This window comes from Crotalus tigris, unplaced genomic scaffold (genome assembly GCF_016545835.1).
Source record: "Crotalus tigris isolate CLP2741 ecotype Arizona unplaced genomic scaffold, ASM1654583v1 scf7180000017686.862900, whole genome shotgun sequence".
Taxonomy (NCBI): Eukaryota; Metazoa; Chordata; class Lepidosauria; order Squamata; family Viperidae; genus Crotalus; species Crotalus tigris.
This window is the reverse complement of record NW_024096566.1, coordinates 274,532-288,647: the sequence shown is the minus strand read 5'-3', so window position 1 is coordinate 288,647 and position 14,116 is coordinate 274,532. Positions and strand designations below refer to the sequence as shown.

Here is a 14,116-nt window from a genome sequence, read left to right as displayed (position 1 = left end):
TTATTTCTTTTTAAAAAAATTGATTTAGCTTCAATAATGTTCATCTTCTTGTTTCTGGAAACTGCTCACCACTCTCCAAATGATCGATTTAGAGCTATAAACAAACTATTCAGAAAAAGAGGAATTACAATTGATTTCTTTTTTTTTATTGAAAAGTTTTATACAAGTTTTTAACAATATCCCCCTCTAGAATAACCCCCTCCCTCCCCCCCTCACTTCCCAGAGCTGGTTACAGGGTTACAAATAAACAAGTAAATTCTAAATAAACTTATCCAACTATACAAATAACAAAATCAATAATGTGCTTTAACTCGAATACAAAACAAATTTAAGCAAATTTTTAAAAAAACAAAAATAACAATATAAGCAATTCCAAATTAAAAACTAAAAATTATTCATAATCTAAATAGTATTTTTAATCCCATATCAATTCTAATCATAATTTATCCATTAAATCCCATATTTACTCTACATGTAATTTATCCATCTTCTCCACGCTGAAGTGTATATTTCTTTTAAAAACCATTCATCCATAATAAACACAAGATTTTCCCTCCAATATAACCTCACCAACAAACTTACATTCAATAAACTTGGCTCTTTACTTTTTTTCCTCCCTAACCTTAAGTAAATTTATTAATACCCTCCTACTTAAAAAATTTTAGCAAACCATTCATCTTAATCACTAAAATTCTCACCAACAGAGATCATTAGAATTTAAATTCTTTTACACCTTTACCCATAATATCTCATAATTATTTTTATACATTTTAAATTAAAAAAATTATAATATATACTCCCAAATATTTAAACTTTTGCACTAAATCAACACCTTCTATTATTCTTTTTCTTTACATCTACACACTACACAAGTCATTCACTATTCCTTTAAAACATACTAAATCAAACTACCAGCTAAACTAACATTTATTGTTCTTTTTCTTTACATCTACATATTACACAAATCATTCACTATTCCTTTAAAACATCTTCTATCTCAAAAAACTACTACAAAAGTTCATCATTTCCTTTTCTTTATTCCAACATCCACCTTCTGCTGTTCTTTTTCTTTACGTCTATAGGCTGCACGAGTCCTTCTAGGTTTCTTTAAAAAATCTTCTGTCACGAGACTGCTACAAAGGTTCAGCCTGTATGTCTCCTACATCAACCGGCTACTCTTCCAACTTTTCTTCTATTATCTCAGGTCATGAACATAATGGAGAGCCCTCCTTTAAAACAGAAGTGTAAAAATCTTTCGCCTTTGAAATTGTATTAAGTCTATAATATATCCCCGCATAATTCACCACTATTCCAGCCAGTATCTCCCATCTGAACCGGACCTGTCGTTTTTTGAGCTTGTCAGCAAAAAAGGCAAAATCCTTTCTTTTTCTAAGAATTTTTGAAGGTATTTCTTTTAAAATTATAACATCTTGAGCTGCGATTTGAAATCTCTGCTTATAAAAAGCCTGTAAAATTTCATTACAAAGTGATTTCCTAGAAAAATAAATAACCACATCTCATGGCAAATTCCTCTGCCTCGCAACCCTTGAATTAACCCTAAAAACTTTTTCCATCTCTCTCAGTATTTCTTCAGGCTCAGCCCCCAAAATAAAAGCTATATATTTTGCCACCACTTGTCTCAAATCCTCTTGCATGTTTTCCTTCATTCCCCTTATTCTTAAAGAAATTCCTTGTCTCTATATTGTAACATAGTAATTTCATCTTGTATTATTTCCACCTTATTTTCTACTTTGTCAATTCGATCTTCCAGTTTTTCAAAATTTTCCACAGCATCATCAATACGATCATCCAGACGCTGTATATGACCAATGAACTTTTGAAATGCAAACAGTATGTCCTTTCTCATTTCTCTGATTTTATTTTCAAAAAATTCCTCCATCTCTTCTTTAATCTGTCGTACCATATTTCCCAAGGCATCCTGTAAATCTTTAAGTGTACATGCTGATGACGATGGAGAAAGTGGTGGTACCTTAAACTTAGCTTGCTGAGCTGTCTGCATTACCGGGAAGATCGAGGCTTTAGAAACAACAGAAGCTCCGAGACGCTTTGAAGCCATTTTATTTTTAAAGACCATTTATTAAAAAGTCTGCTAAAATCTTATAAAATCAACAAATACCAAAGAAAAAAAGGGGAGGAAAAAAGACAAAAGCCCCCTTAAAAGAAAAAAAGAAGATTCTTGCATTTTATATAAATACAAAATCTGTTACATTGTTCCAAATAGAAGTTCCGGTCCTTTCACTCAAAGAATCAACATCTCAGCGCCATTTTTCACCACTCTTAATTGAAAAAAAGGAGAAGATAAATTCTTTTCCAGAGTTAAAGTCTCAAAATAATCACCATTTTAATCTCTTCTGGTCAGCTCTGTCTGCTTTAAATTTTACTCACAAATTCATTTTAAGCGCAGATATGGAAGCAGCGTCTAGCTTTGCCCTGAAGAAAAATCAAGGCATAGGCATCCTGGAATGTGGAAAACACCTCAGACTCCGTGGGAGCTCTCACCCTCCGACCACCAAAAAAAAACTTTGGGGTCTCGGGGAGCTCTACCACTATCTGAGGAAAGCTCACCTCCTCCCCTTCTCCCGGGGAGAGAGGTTCCGAGCCGCGAGACAGCTGTTGCTCGCTGTCTCAGCAGGCTTTGACACATCCCAGGGCGGATGGCTAAAAAAACCTGCCATCGGCGCGGCCGTCACCACCGGAAGTTCCACAATTGATTTCTTAATTTGCATAATTTTTTATTCTTCTAAACAAAGAAGGGTCAGATCTACCAAAGTTTCTAAAGTCTTCTTTTTTAATGAACTCTCTCTCGTTTTTGCTCCCATTCATGATAGTTCACCAGGTACACTTTAAAACTCATCGGATATTCTAGTTAATTTTCAAGAATTTTCGGTATATGTGTTAAAAATGTTAAAGATTCCGTAACCTCTTTCTCCAGGTCCATGAAAATATTGAAAATTCCTGGAATGAGGAAGAAGTATGGCGAATTGAAATGTATGTCTCTTTTGGAATAATGAGCCTTGGGCTGCTATCTCTGTTGGCTGTGACTTCCATTCCATCAGTAAATAGATCATTAAATTGGAGGGAATTCAGTTTTATTCAGGTGTGTACTGTACTGAAATACTAAGTCTAATCTAGCACAAATCTTTAGTAGGCATTCAGTATTGAAAGGTTCAGGTTTTTACAATCTGTAATATTTTTTAAAAAAAATAGTACCACTATAGGGCTTATACAAACGCTACAAAAAGTGCATCTCATTAATTATCCTATCACAATTCCCAAAGACCTCCATGATGTATGGGAGAAGAAAAACTTCAGTCTTTTGTGTATTTGAGAGTAGGAGGGTATTAGAATTTTAAGAGTTCATATGAATCTTTCAAAAGTTGCGATGGCTTAAGATAATCACCTCTTCCTTTAGTAAAACTCACTAAAATCACAGAAAAGGAGGGGGAGGAGTCTGATGAAAGCTGCAATGCGCTTAAGCAAAAAAATGTTCCATATTCCTTACAGTAGCATCTGCATGTGAGGGAATCAAAATTGATGCAAGCTCCACTAATTTTAATATTTTTTGTAGATGTCAAAGATTTTTAACTTCCTCCCACCATGTTATTTATATCATTTTAAAAAACATTCACAATTCCATTACAGTGTCCTGATATCACAAATCATAGTTCAACCAAGAGCTGTGGTGGCATAGTGGTTAGAATGCAGGACTGCAGGCTACTTCTGCTGACTGTTGGCTGCCAGCAGTTCGGCAGTTCAATTCTCACCAGCTCAAGGTTGACTCAGCCTTCCACCCTTCCGAGGTCGGTAAAAGGAGAACCCAGATTGTTGGGGGCAATATGCTGACTCTGTAAACTACTTAGAGAGGGCTGTAAAGAACTGTGGAGCAGTATATAAATCTAAGTTCTATTGCTATTGCTGTTCCAAATACATTTTAGGAATACATAAAAATTATACATGGAAGATATCTGCTGATTTATATATTATTTATTGATTTGTTTCCTTGCTTGTTTTGGGGGTCTTTATGTAAAACTATGCTACTATGGCATAAAACTATGCAATTTATTCAAATAAACAAACTCTGTTTCTAGTTTTGCTTTCTAACAGTAGAGCATATCTCATATTTTGTACTAGTCCAGTAAAAATTGAAAGGTCTTTCCAATGAGTGGTTCAATATTTAAGAGCTTTCCATTCATTTTTCTCCTTCTATTTATTAATTGTAAAAGTTAATTTGAGTATATATGTTTAAACCATATATAATATAGTTTAAGTTTTTATAAATAACTTTTAGCTATAAGTGCAAATCATCATGTCAGCATTTTAATTTTTATTTGTTTCTCATCTTCAAATCTCAAAGTCTACACTTGGATACGTCGCACTTCTCATAAGTACTTTCCATGTATTAATTTATGGATGGAAAAGAGCCTTTGAAGAAGAATGCTACAGATTTTACACACCACCAAATTTTGTTCTTGCGCTTGTTTTGCCTTGCATGGTAATTCTGGGTAAGGTAATTTTGCTTCTACCATGTATAAACAGGAAACTGAGAAAGATCAGAAGAGGATGGGAAAAAAGACAATTTATAGAAGATGGAAATGGATCCGATTCATATCCCTCACCAGAAAGAATTACAGTCATGTGATCATACAATGAAAATATTACCACAATATTTGTCCCTTTAAATGTCTGTACCTAATACTGTATAGGTTTTATTTTAGACTGAAATATCTCAGGCATTGTGATATTATCAGAATATAAGCAATACAGGCGAAGGCAGACACTGCATTTTCAGCATAATAGATAAAAACTACTATATTTTGAAGAATTTGATTTGTGGGATATTTAAGCCACTCCTGCCATTCCAAGATTAAGTTTTAAACAAATTTAGCAGATAACAAGTTCCACTGAATTCAGTAAACTTTATTCAGGATAAATCTCTTTTGAATGGATTTGCTTGCAACCAATTAGATATAGAGTCATTTAGCATACAAGACTCAATAAAGAGGCCTCAGAGCGACAATCACATATACTGTATACAGTCCTCTGAAAGTTGTCAGCAAATTATAATTACTTTTCGGATTTTTAATGCTATTAATGACAATTTTAAATTAATCAAATGTAAACCTTTTTATTCATTAACTTGTAAGTAAACAAATAAAACAGCATACAGCTATTCTGAAACCATGATTATAAATTCAATAAAACATAAATCACAGCTGGTAAATATATATCATTTATCCATTTAATACAGCTATAGCTAGTTCTCACCACTACTGCAGACTCCTAAGGACAATGGCACAAGTAAGGCCAGAAGAGTAGTTACCAATCTGAAGGCCAGAAGAGTAGTTACCAATCTAGGTTCCTTATTCTAGTCCTGCCTGTTCATTGGGCATGGTCTGTCATAAAGGCCAAATCTATTTCTTGGTTCAAACTAATGTAGAGCTATTTTAGATTTCAGCACTTCAAGAGATAAATTTACTATACCAACTTTTATCTATTTGCTCTTCTGCTTTCTGGCTTGCATTCTTAATGCTCTGATTAGTAAGCTAAAGATGAGATATATTTGATATCAGTATCTGATATCATTGGCAGTTGATATTACTGTTAGCCTTTAGATCCTCTGAAGTGTTTTTTCCCCTTGATCCAGCAATCTCTGGAGTCAAAAGTGTAGCTGAATCTAGCCATTATTTAAATTTCATATAGTATCCAAACCAAACATATTGGGAAATTATGGAAAATTAAAAAGTTAAGCAGTGCAACTGGATGGGAGCACTTCCACTGGATCCAGATAAGGCCACCCAAGTCCATCTCCTCCACTTAAAAGAAAGGAAAAATGAAAGTGCAGTTACCTGCTAAAATGAGAAATATAAAAGTGTACAATATGGTGGTTCTTCTATTTTGAATCTGGGACTTTCTTTGCCTCAAAACAGAGAAGTATATTCAAAAGTTTTTATTTGAAAATTTTAAGAAATCCATTATAGATTTAGTATTTACCGTATAACTTTGTTATAATTAAAAGCTATTAATTTCTTTTAAATGTAAAAACAAACAAACATTACTGTTGGTCAATAAAGGAAATGCCTAGTTATTAAGATTCAACCAAAAAGTGATAAATGTTGAATTCTCCAGGACTGTTCAGCAATCAACATATCTCCCATAGAGGGGATTAAAGCAGATACTTTTTAAAAAAAAAAAGCATAGTCAGGTGTTTTTGTCTCCCCTGTACCCCATAAATAGCATAGATTGAGAGTCAATAATCTCTGTGTTGGAGTCTTGGGAGTAAATGAGTAAATGCAAAAAAAAAAAAAAGCAAGCCCAGACAATTCCAAATACCTAACCCTAAACCTGACCTACACTGTGTTTTATGCAAGGAATAGCAGCCATTAATTTGTTTCTGAATGCTAAGTATAACCTAACATGCTTCATCCACAACTTCCATATTAGATCTATTTAATTACAGACATCTGGTCTTGTTTTTGGATTTTTTCACTTACCCCTTATTGTCTTATTGTAGGATTTTGTTAGAATTCTAAGAAAACTTGGTAAACTTAAACAATATTACGTAATATGTTGAATGGTACCTACCTATGGTTTTTGATATCTAAATTAGCCAAAGGATTGCTATTAGCAGATAGAATAAAGCAGAACTATGTGTGAAGCATCTAAACTAAGCTTAATGACGGCTGTTTAAACAATAACTGTTTCAATTATAAATATAGCAGGAAATATATGTAAATGTAGACTCAATCATCCAGGTCAAAAGCATGTAAAAAGGTTAAATCACGGCAACTGGATCAAAGTTTATTAAATTTAATAAACTTTATTATTACATTTATTCATTTTAATAAACTTTGGCCCAGTTGCCATGATTTAACTTTTTTACTTAGTAGGAAAAAAAATTGATTTTTGAGGGCAGCCAGCAATATATCCTATACTATGATGAATGTGATAATTTATTGAATTACCAAATATAACCCATATTTTCCATACATGCACACAAACATAAAATTTCACTCAGAACAACTGAAATATAATAAGTTTAGTTTAGGGAAGCATTTTCACAACTGTTATAGATAGTAAGGATACTATGAATGTAGAACATCTGATTGAAAGCTCTAACAAATTAATCAAATAGGATAGATCTAAAGTTTCCATTTACATCACTATATCACTAAATATTCCAAAGTAGAGATGCAAAAGTCTAATATTTATTCTCTTGATGTATAGATGCAGATCACTAGAATTCAGCAGCCATCATATTTACTTAATATACATCTTGATTATGATATAGTGACACATATAATAGATGGAAAAGTACCAATGTAAATTATCTTGCCTTAATTTTCAATAGTCATAGGCAATACCTCCTGGCATTCACTTACTGTATCTCCATCCTGAGAGCTTTTGAGTAAAATGAAGTATTCAAGTATAGCATTCGATTATCTTAACATAATTAAAAAGACTATATTCTTTGGAATACACCAAGGTACTGTTGGCTACCTGTAATGTTTCCTGTGATATTAATAGTATATTTTAAATTTATTGTGCTTTATTAAATGTGCTATTTATTGTGTTTTCATAAAAACACAGTCAGTTTCTACAATGAATCTGCTAAAATAAAATGTACATAAATGGATTAATATTAATTCCATTTTTGAAGCTTCACTTGTAGGTTTTTAAAACATTCAAATATCAAAATCTGGATCATTATTCTGTTTTTTGCTAACATGTTCCTTGCTCCACCAGTTAAGTATGTTCTGCTATTGCCATTTAAAGTCAGTGAAGATGCTGAAATGCACAGCCAAAATAAATGTTATTTGTTAAGTTCTTTAAAAATCTGAAGCAACCTTCTGTAATTTTATAGTACATCATCTGTGCAAATATTTTTCTAAGGAGAGTAACCAGGCAATCAACATTCAGTTGAGCTACAAAAAGTGGGCCCTGCATTAATGGGAAAATGTTAGGAAGAAAAAATAATGTAATACAGTCTATTGGGAAATTTTATCAGTATTGCAACTGCGGAAACAAAGATTAACCTTACTACCGTGTTTCCCTGAAAATAAGACCTGGTCTTACTTTCTTTTGGGCTCTGAAGTACTAGGTTTTAGTTTCAGGGAGGTACTTTTTGCTGGTACTAATGTCAGTAGGCCGCAAGTGCACAGAGGTGGGATGGGGCCTGTACATGGGGTGGAGAAGCAATGTGGTGGAGAGAGTATAGTACCAGATATAGTGCCGGTGCGGCCGTGGTGGGTGGTGGGAAAGGCACTGTGCCTGGCATGGGGTGAGTCGACCCAGATCCGGACTGCTGCCTCGCCACTGGCCTGCCAGGTCTCTTTGCCAGTGGCCACCGGTGGAACCATGCCGCCCACGCCTCTGTTTTTGGGCTGCTGAGCACCAGCCTGCACACCTACTTGGTGCTGCAGGCGCTGGGCTAAGGGCTGACCCTAGTGCTCTTCAGCCCTGCGAGCACTGCAGTTCTCATGCCAGCTAGGCGCTTTTGACCTCTACTGGCTGCTTCCGCTGGATTGCCTTCTGCCTGGCCGGCTGTTGCTGCTGCCACCATAAGGTCAGGAGTCGAGGCAGGTGGTGGTGGGTGGTGAAGTTGCTTCCCTCCACCTGCCAGACACCTTTCAAAGCCACGAATGGTAAGATTGCCGCCTTCTGCCACCCAGATGCCCTAGCCTCCCCCACTAACCTGCCTTTGAATTGCATTGTGTTTCTCTGTTGCTTCTCAGCCTTTGCCATTGTTTGTGGGGGGAAAAAAGTTCAATTAGACTTTCTAATCACAAGAAGTTAAAAAGTCTGATTGAACTTTTTTTTCTCCCACAAACACGCATGAAGGCTGAGAAGTGAACAGAGAAATGCAATGCAGCTGAAAGATTAGTAAAAAAAAATGCTTGGGGGAAGCTAGTGCATCTGGGGGGGGGCAGCAATCTTACACGGTTTTGGCAGGTGTCTGGCAGGTAGAGGAAAGCAACTCCACCGCCACCTGCCTTGATTCCTCACCTTATGGTGGCAGCAACAGCAGTCAGTCGGGCCGAAGGCAATGCGGCAGAAGCAGCCTGTAGAGGACAAAAGTGCCCAGCCAGCATGAGAGCTGCAGTGCCACCAGATCTGAAGAGCGCCAGGTTCAGCCCTTAGCCCAGCGCCTGCAGCACCAGGTAGGCATGCAGGCTGGCACTCAGCAGCCCAAAGATGGCGGCGTGGGTGGCACGGTTCCACCAGCAGCCACTACCGAACGGCTCTGGCAGGCAGCAGCCCAGCCGTGCAGCCCAGAGTAGCACAGCCAGGAGGGCAAAGAGCCCCACAAGGCCCAAAGCAGCACGGGAAGCCACTTGGCAGTCACATGGCACCTGATGTGGTCAAGAGGTATCCCAGCAGCAGTAGGGTCAGCAGGCAGGGCAGACGGAGTCTGGGGCTTGCCAAGGGTTTAGTTTGTTGTGGCCGCAGGCAAGCAGACGGATGGAGAAGTCGGGGCCAGCAGTGGCCACTGGTGAAGTGCCCTGGCAGGCCGGGGGCAGGGGGCGCTCTGGTGATTGCACATAAGATTTGGGCTGACTCGCTCCGCCCCGCGCTAGGCCTTACTTTTGGGGTAGGGTTTTTATTAGGCCCACCCTCAAAAAAATCAGCTGAGGACTACTTTTGGAATAGGGTTTACTTTCGGGGAAACACGGTATTCATTATCATCACGATTAAATAATGTACATTTAGTTTCTTTTCATCCTTTCTTAAATAATGGCAAAACACCAGGTGTATGTGAAAAATGTATTCACTGCTCACCATCATTTTGTATATTATTTTAGAATCAACAGACAGTGGAACACATATTATTTTGAATTATTTTCACACTTTACATTAGATTTGCAGTATTTAAATGCTTTTTGTAACAATTATTACATAGTAGATAATAAAATGTTTAAGTAACTTTTTTATCATTAAGAATCAGTACTTGTTTTCTAATATTTATAAGGCCAGCAAGAATAAAAAGCAACATTGATATTGCTATTATACCTATAGAATGGAAGTTTATATAAATGAGAGATAGGATTATTTAATTTGCTTTCTTCTGTTTTTATTAAAGCTGGACTGAATTTGTTAAATTCAGCAACATCTTTTTTCAAATTTAAGCAATTGCTGTGCTCACGTGATATCAAACACTTTGAATCATTGTTGATGGGTGTATAGCCATGCCTACTAGACTGGTACAGTTATTATATGAATGATATTAAATAGGAAACAGTAATTAACATAATTTTATATGGAACATAAAGGTCTAAACTCTTATAAACTGATTTGATTTTTTAAGAATATACTAACAGTCAAAACTCTAAAAAGTGGAAATGAAAAAATTATCCCAAACAATTAAACAAATCAATTTAAAGAGAAACTTTTAAATTCTTGTATTTACCAGCCATTTCTTGAATGATCTTTTTCTTCCTTTAGCCATGACTGACCTTGTATATGCTCTATGCTAAATTTCAGGTGGTTGTTTCAGCTCATCTTAAATTTTATCATATTTAGAATATTAGATGTTAAAATATTTTACTTTCATAGTTGTGCAATAGCAGGCTTGGCTTTAAACAACCTATTAATATAAGTGGATCATGACTAAGTCTGGGATAAGCTCAAACATCCTTATTTGTTCACAGTTTTCCTGCAATTTTATTAAATATATTTAAAAAATAAATTAGAAATATGGTGAAAAAGTACCAGAAAAGGTAACCTACAGAAACATAAGTAAACTATCACCAAAAATTCTAAACATTTATCATCCTAATTATATGATCTTATACTAAAACTATCCACATAAATTCCAATTGTTTTCTAATGTGAGCCACCAAACATTTTTTATTTTGTTGTTTCTGTTCTGTGAGTGGAATAGGTAAACCTGAGTAAATCCTCAACATAATACAAAGTACATGTAACAGTTATTAGTGCTGCCTCATGTTTGACCACTGTGTAATGTAAAATATCTATAGTCATTAACAGACATAACAGGAATTTTTTAGGGTTCATCAGACCAAAATGAAGATAAACATTTCTACTGTCCAAAGTCCATTAGGCATGGAGAGCTATAATAAATTTAAATAAATCAATACAATTCACAATGAAGGAAATTTCATCCATATAATTTTCAATAAAATTTATAATAAACTGTTGATCTCTTGCTCCCCAATAAGTACTTTATATTGCATTGAATTAAGTAATGCTGTCTTCTAAATAAATATACTTGGAATTAGATTGACTAGATTCTGTGAACTGTTTTCTAACTATCAGACTCCCACAAGGGAATTTATTATTATATGCCCAAAAAATATAAATACTTACACTATAAACCTTACTGCAAGTCCAGAATCTTTGATTAGTAACATATTGTACTCAGTTGCAAATGCTCTGAAAATATTTTAACACTATATCAGAAATTTTTAAGGAAAGTGTTCTTACAGAATTAAAAGCAGTTATTTTTCATATTAAAGAGAGATTATTGTATTTTAAATATAATTCCAAATAATAAACTTGTATTTTTAGATAAAATAGCCACACTGAAATATAATTTGCTACATAGAATTTACTGCATATTGACTGCAATTTTCAACCCACAAATGTACATTTTTATATGTATATGCCTTAAAAGCATGCAAAGTAACAGAAGGATTGCAACTCAATTTCTGCAGCTCAAAGTGAGTCTGTAATATGACTCTAAATTAACCAAAGTGTTCCTAGAATTAATACTTTTGCTAGATACTCAAATTTAATTGCCAGAATGTACATAAGTGTATGTTAATTATTAGAAACTGGTCCTGGTCCAAGTTTATTTACCACAATTTTTGACTACAGATGAGTTTTTGCTTAACAGAAAAACAGAGTTAGAAGGTACCTTGAAGATCTTCTAGTCCAACCCCCTGCTCAAGCAGGAAACTCTATACTGTTTCAGAAAATGGTTGTACGGTCTCTTCTTAATCTCTCTTCATTTCTTCTTATATGTTTCTTACTTTCTCTGTGCTCATTTTCTTATATTATGTGCTATTATAAGGCCTGTTAAGCAAATTTTGATTATATCTGACCTACCATTACCTTATAAGATTGTCAAGCCATATACTGATACTATAATTTGTAGCAAAATGACAGATTTATTATAACTTGTAAATTAGACTATAGAGTTTATTTTTTTCCATTTGGATCTAACAGAAATGTGTAGAAATTTTCCACTGTGCTGTGTGAAACGCAGGGAAGTATATAAGCAATTTAATATTAATACATTGCAGTATATTGTCTAAGATCATTGTTAAGCCAGGCCATTACACACACACACACACACACACACAACAGTCATTATCCAATATTATCAATGAAACTAGTATTATTGCCATATATTTTGAATTGAGTAAAAGCCATATAATAAATATAAATTGTTTATATATTTTTAGAAAACTTCAAGTATTTTTAATTTCTAAAAATATAACTTTTTTCTCATTACAATGCATTATAATATTCTAACGGAGATTAATGTATGTGTGATATTCAAAATAAAATTTCTATGCATAATCTAATCTATAACTAACTCTGAACTTTAATTTTTCATAGTTGTAATTGATTTGTTTCATTCTCTGTTTAAACTGTGTCTTGGTTAGTATTATTCAGCTTTTAATTGTACTGTTTATTGCATCTAGAGCAGGGTCCCCAACCTGTGGGCTGCACATGCATGCACTCACCCCCACACACTCACGCTAGTGCCTCCCCAAACATCCGCCTGCATAGCATCACCCTGCCCCAAGCATCCCACCACCATTGCCCCAAATATCTTGTCAGTGCTAGCACCACCCCCACCCCAAGCATTCCATCAGTGCTAACACTGCCCTGCCCCAAGTGTTCCCCCAGCACTAGTGCTGCCCATAGGGTCCTGTCAGTGCTAACGCCGCCCCATTTGCAGCACTCCCGTCCACACATCCCCATTTGCATATGCGCATACGTTCACATGCTGCTGTGTACATGCATTCACATACAGCCGTTTGCATGTGTGCACGCATGCATGCGGCCATTTACACTGGCACACAGCGGTGCTTGCTTTCCTTTCCGGGCCACCAAATCAAAAAGGTTGAAGACCTCTGATCTAGAGAGTACATTAGAGTTGAACTTATGTCATATAAATTGCTTTGTGATTCCACTGCATTTTAATATTTAGTGTCTAATTGACTGTACTTGTATATATTCTGAAATGTGTGCACATTCTTGAACAACTGTGTGATGTCACAATCATAATAAACTTCCTTGCAAAACAGATTTTACATGTTCAATTGAATTTTTAATTATTTACTATGGATTATATGATGTTCAATCAAATAATGTTGGAAGTAGTTTACTGCAACAAAAATGCAACATGAAAATACAACATCATATCAACGAAACACAGCAACATCATCCTAAGAGATAGCTACATCATCCACCTGATAGCAGAAAGGTTCCTATCATTATTTGGATGAAGATATAGATGGGAAACTCATCAAATCTGCAGACGACACCAAGCTGAGAGGAATAGCCAACACTCTAGAAGATAGGCTTAAGATAACAGAAGGATCTTGACAGACTTGAACATTGGGCGCTATGAAAAAAGTAATATTCTACATTTAGGCAAGAAAAATCAAATGTGCAGGTACAATATAGGCGGTATCTCCCTCAATAGTAGTAAAGTGAGAGGAATGTTGGAGTCCTCATGACAATCACTTAAATATGAGCCAACAGTGTGCTACAGGTGCCAAAAAAGCCAACACAGTTCTAGGCTGCAATAATAAGAGGTATAGAATCAAGATCACGTGAAGCATTAATATCACTTTATAATGCCTTGGTAAGACCACACTTGGAATAATGCTTCAGTTTTGGTCACCATGATGCAAAAAAGATGTTAAGACTCTAGAAAGTGCAGAGAAAAGCAACAAAGATGTCGGGACTGGAGGCTAAAACATATAAGGAACGGTTGCTGGAATTGGGTGCGTCTAGTTTAATGAAGAGAAGGATGAGGGGTGACATGATAGCACTGTTCCAATATCTCAGGGGCTGCCACAAAGAAGAGGGGGTCAAGCTATTCTCCAAAGCACCTAAG

General features: G+C 35.5%; 1 protein-coding gene across 2 annotated transcripts in view; it reads left to right on the top strand.

Annotated features, from left to right (window-relative positions):
- STEAP2 (STEAP2 metalloreductase) overlaps nt 1–13,299 on the top strand; it is a 38,886-nt gene extending 25,587 nt beyond the window's left edge. For both annotated transcript variants that reach the window (XM_039337806.1, XM_039337805.1), the window contains exons 4-5: nt 2,954–3,118; nt 4,376–13,299. In XM_039337806.1, coding sequence (XP_039193740.1) covers nt 2,954–3,118; nt 4,376–4,660 — 450 coding nt within the window. In that variant the 3' untranslated portion in view covers nt 4,661–13,299. The remainder of the gene's footprint in view (nt 1–2,953; nt 3,119–4,375) is intronic.
- Nucleotides 13,300–14,116: the final 817 nt, after the last annotated feature.